This window comes from Mandrillus leucophaeus, unplaced genomic scaffold (assembly GCF_000951045.1).
Source record: "Mandrillus leucophaeus isolate KB7577 unplaced genomic scaffold, Mleu.le_1.0 Scaffold208, whole genome shotgun sequence".
Taxonomy (NCBI): Eukaryota; Metazoa; Chordata; class Mammalia; order Primates; family Cercopithecidae; genus Mandrillus; species Mandrillus leucophaeus.
The window spans coordinates 2,407,541-2,411,789 of NW_012102121.1; the positions used below are offsets into that span (position 1 = coordinate 2,407,541).

Genomic DNA, 4,249 nt, shown 5'->3' on the forward strand with positions numbered 1-4,249 from the left:
GGATGCATGATCCCAGGTGATTCTAAGACCTGGGATACCCAAGGTTTTGAGCACTTGCATCTGGGAGCAGAGGAGAGGAAGAGGATGTCATGCTGTCAGTGAGGAGGGGCTGCCACAACTCCCTCAACATTTCTCCCTTTTCTTTTTTTTTTTGAGATGGAGTCTCGCTCTGTCACTCAGGCTGGAGTGCAGTGGCTAGATCTCAGCTCACTGCAAGCTCCGCCTCCCGGGCTTACGCCATTCTCCTGCCTCAGCCTCCCAAGTAGCTGGGACTACAGGCGCCCGCCACCTCGCCCGGTTAGTTTTTTGTACTTTTTAGTAGAGACGGGGTTTCACCGTGTTAGCCAGGATGGTCTTGATCTCCTGACCTCGGGATCCGCCCATCTCGGCCTCCCAAAGTGCTGGGATTACAGGCTTGAGCCACCGCGCCCAGCCCATTTCTCCCTTTTCAAGGCCTGCCCAGGCCTGGTTTTGTTGCTGGCTGAGGTATACCTGATATAACGACGGCCTCTCTTCCCAGGCAAGGGTGCTCAATCTGGCCGCCTTGCTCTCATCTGACCCCAGTGGCACAGACTTGTCACTCCCAGCTGGAGAGGGCCTTAGAGAACACCATCTGGAGGCCAGCCTGCTTCCCCAGGGGACTTCTCAAGTACGAGGCCCTCACTCTGTACAGAGAAGCCCTGTGGGATGCTCCAAGAGTCACATGGCTCTCATCTCCCAGAGCTGAGATTCCTTTCTGGTCTCATCTGGGGAGATGTCTCTCGTCTCAGTGTTGCCTTTGAGCCCTGGAGCCCATGTAGACTGTAGGGGTGGTGGTAGGGCTCCTCTATGCGGAATCTCTTGTGTTTCCCTGGCTACTCCTTCTTCCACCCCGTGGGCCTCTCTCCTGTCTCTGACCTCTGACTTCCAGATCTGTCTGTCAGTGTCCCTGAGAGGCATGGCCCCAGGATTGTAAAGATGGGGCTGGACCTTGCTCAGTTTGGCTGAGAGAGGAAAGCTGGCCTGGAAGTCAGATTCTGTATGGACAGAATGGACAGATGGGCCCTCAGCCCTGGCTTCTGAGTCTTTCCTCACATATTTATTCATTCACTAAACAAATATTTATTGAGGGACTGCCTTGAGCCAAGCAGCATGCTGGACACCAGAAAAACAGTGGAACCCAAAAGAGATGTGATCCCAGTCCAAGAACATGGACAAATTTGGACAAACCAGCAAATATAAGTCAGTATGATGAATGCTGTGAGGGGCTACTACAGGAGGCTACCTAACCCAGCCTGGGGTCAGGGAAGGCTCCCTGGATGAAGAGGCATCTGGACCCAGATGGGAAGCCAGGTGGGCAGAGGAGAGAGAAGAGTGTGCCAGACCAAGGGAAGGGCGTGGGTGGATGGGTATTTTCCCCCTAGGCAGTAGAGCTGGGTCCTTTGCCCCACTCCACCTGCCCCAGCCATGAGAGCTGATTCCCCACAGCTCCCTTCCCCTGAGTGACACCGGATCCCTCAGACACCTGGATGCTTGAACACCTGCTTTGGAGAGCAAAGACTAGGAGGCATGAGACACTGGCTCACTCAGGGAACTGATCCAAGCTTAGTGTTGCTGAACTATGGAAAGCAGTGAGGCTGATCCTGAGAGCATCAGGTTGTTAAGTGAAGGTGAGCGAGGAGATCCCTTAGGCCACAGAAGAGAAAATAGATACTGCCATTCTACCTCCCCCTTCCTATTCCTGTCCTCCTGGCTAGACAGCAAACAGACAGCAAACAGATCTATGGGTGCCAGGTGGCTTTTTTTTTTTTTTTCTTTAAGGCTAGTCAAGCAGTGGGAGTGGAGAAGAAAGAAAGAAATCTGTAACTGGTTGTGATCAATTAGTTGTAAACACCAGGTGGTTTTATTGGTAGCATTGCAGTCTGGGGGTGGAGCAGCTTTACTCTGACCACGCTCACCCTCTTGCTTACACTCACACGCACACACACCCCAGGCCCTGTCCTGGCTGGTCAGGTCTGGTGCAGAGGAGCTGGAGGCCTGGTGCTTCCTTCGGGTCCTCGGTTCCCCAGATTAGGTAATAATTCACAACGCTTCACTCGGACTCCAGGCTCCCTCTGGTGCTGTCATGGGTTAACTGCTGCGGCGCTTCATCTAGAGGAGGCAGGAAAGGAAGGGTCACAGGCTGGAATCTTAGACAGGAGCTCAGAGGGAGGATACAGGGCCAGGGAGGCCAGGCTTGCCTTGGTTGAGGTCCTCTGCAGTCTCTGGATGATGCGTTCTACCCAGGACTGGTCTGGGGGTGCACAGAGCTGGCGGCCCCTCAGTGTGGTGAACCTGGGGTGAGAGGTCAGAGAGAATGGAGCCCCAGAATCCAGCATATCTGGGGACCATGTCTGGGAACCTGTTTCAGGGATTTCCTTGAAGGGATTGGGCTTGGCATGGAGAAGGGGAATAAGAAGGTGGGAGTCTCAGCAGGGGCTAAAAAGGGAGATGAGGCTAGACACCCTCCCCACCACTCACACCACAGCAGGCACCCTGCAGCCATCCTTGATGAGAAGGTAGCGGAAATTCCTCACGATGTACCCCGGGATGGGTTTCTGGGTCACAGACAGGCAGCAGTCTTCAGCATCATTGGTGCCACTCAGAGTTGGGGCTGGGATGGGGAAAGAAGGTGACAGGACACAGGGCCCTTGAGGGTGGCGTGGCCATGGCCCTAGCTCGGATTAAGGACACCTCTGTGTGTGTATGTGTGTGTGTGTGTTTGTGTGTGTGTGATGGGGTAGGGGAGGAGTTAGACCTGGTATTTAACCAGCATGCACCAATATGGCTCTGGCTCTGCTGGTTGCTAAACATATTGTCATACTTCTAAACTGTTTTGCAAATAACCACTGCTCTGAGCCCCACAAATGACTTCCTGCTGCCCTGATCACCCCAACCTCTCTCCCAAGACAATCCAGCAAGTAAAGAGTTAATGCAAGTCACAGTGTGGGAGGGGTGTGGGGTGGGGTAGGCTGGTGTTAGGAGCCTTATTAATTGCTAAATTTTTGAATATCAGCCTTGGCTTGGTGTCTGCCATTCTCCCTACCTTAAGCAAATCTCCTTCTGCCTGGGAAACGGAGGCAGCAGGAAATAGAGCTTGCAGAGACAGCCACAGCCATAGGCCCCAGGATGTACTAAGAGACACACCCGCATTGGAATTCAGGGGCACAGGGATACCCACACTAACAGGCACACATGCAGGGACCCGCCAGGCTCACCGAAACATGCAGACCTAAGCATTCGCCTGAACTCACCATGTCCCTTACGTCCAGTGCCAAGCAATCTGAGATCTAGACATTACCCACTGCCAGCCCCTCACTGCCCCTGACCCTGACTCCTCCTTCAGCCTTACCTGGGGAGGTCCAGAGAACCAGCAGGCTGAGGGCCAGTAGCAGGGCCATGGAGGGTGAACAGAGGCAGGCCAATGGCGAATATGTAAGTGCCAGCTGTCTTGGTGTGTGCAGGATCTGTGCGAGGCTGCAGGGCGACTGGGATGCAGGGGTGAAATGCAAGGTATGAATGATGTGAGGCTGGGAATGTGAGTCCTGCAGCTGACTCCTATTTATGGCCAGAGCTTCACTTTCTCTGCCTGAAATTCCCCTTCATGTCCCATTCTGTGATTCCCCTGTTACCTCCCTCTTTCTGGCAGAATCTCACTCTGCCCCTCCTTCTTCCCCACTGCGGTTGCCCTTTCCTTCTGCTTTCCTTGGCTCTTGCTCTGAGAACTTAAGTCTGCAGTCTGGCCCAGTAAAGGGGGTTGTGCACTGTTTCTCCAGAGAAAGGGATTGCTCTGTCATCCCATCGGTGGCATTTGCATCATCAATCATGGAGCTGGGGTTCAGAAGTGATGGTCAAAGGTGGGGCTCCTTTCCTTAGGTTTATCCCTTGTCCTCACTGGTGCTTCTTTCTTGGGAGGCTGATGGTGAAGAAGGCTCCCTAGCACCCTCAGGACAACCATGAGAGCCTGGGGTGGCCTCCAAGGTCCCACCATATGGGAACCAGTCCTTCCCTTGGGGCAAGCAGAGCTGAAAGGCCAGGTACCTTGGGAAGAGACCCAGGACCCCCATCCCACATCTCTGGCCTCTGGGGCTCAGCAAGCCCTCCCTTTCCTCCGTTTACCATTTTCCTATGTCCAACACCTGGGTCAAAGGAACAGCTGGAGGGAGACTGGCTTGGAATAGCCCCCTTCATTTTCCCCCTTTTCTCAGTCCTGGGAACCAAGAGGGGATTT

General features: G+C 54.0%; 1 protein-coding gene across 2 annotated transcripts; it reads right to left on the bottom strand.

The window, feature by feature from the left end:
• Positions 1–1,849: 1,849 nt before the first annotated feature.
• CCL19 (chemokine (C-C motif) ligand 19) lies at positions 1,850–3,601 on the bottom strand. Of its 2 annotated transcripts, XM_011980076.1 has the most exons (4): positions 3,371–3,601; positions 2,500–2,632; positions 2,220–2,313; positions 1,850–2,130 (listed from the first exon to the last, which is right to left on the bottom strand). In XM_011980076.1, the coding sequence occupies exons 1-4, from the start codon at positions 3,417–3,419 to the stop codon at positions 2,110–2,112; spliced, it is 297 nt and encodes a 98-aa protein (XP_011835466.1). In that variant the 5' UTR covers positions 3,420–3,601; the 3' UTR covers positions 1,850–2,109. The 2 variants fall into 2 exon arrangements, with proteins under 2 accessions (XP_011835466.1, XP_011835465.1); XM_011980075.1 differs by having other exon boundaries at positions 1,862–2,313; positions 3,371–3,578.
• Positions 3,602–4,249: the final 648 nt, after the last annotated feature.

Bases quoted from the DNA above. Each gene is read 5' to 3' on its own strand.
- CCL19 (XM_011980075.1), bottom strand. From the start codon at position 3,419: ATGGCCCTGCTACTGGCCCTCAGCCTGCTGGTTCTCTGGACCTCCCCA. The intron at 2,633-3,370 runs GTAAGGCTGAAG...TCCCCATCCCAG, and splicing joins GGTTCTCTGGACCTCCCCAG to CCCCAACTCTGAGTGGCACC. The intron at 2,314-2,499 runs GTGAGTGGTGGG...CTCTCACCCCAG, and splicing joins TGCAGGGTGCCTGCTGTGGT to GTTCACCACACTGAGGGGCC.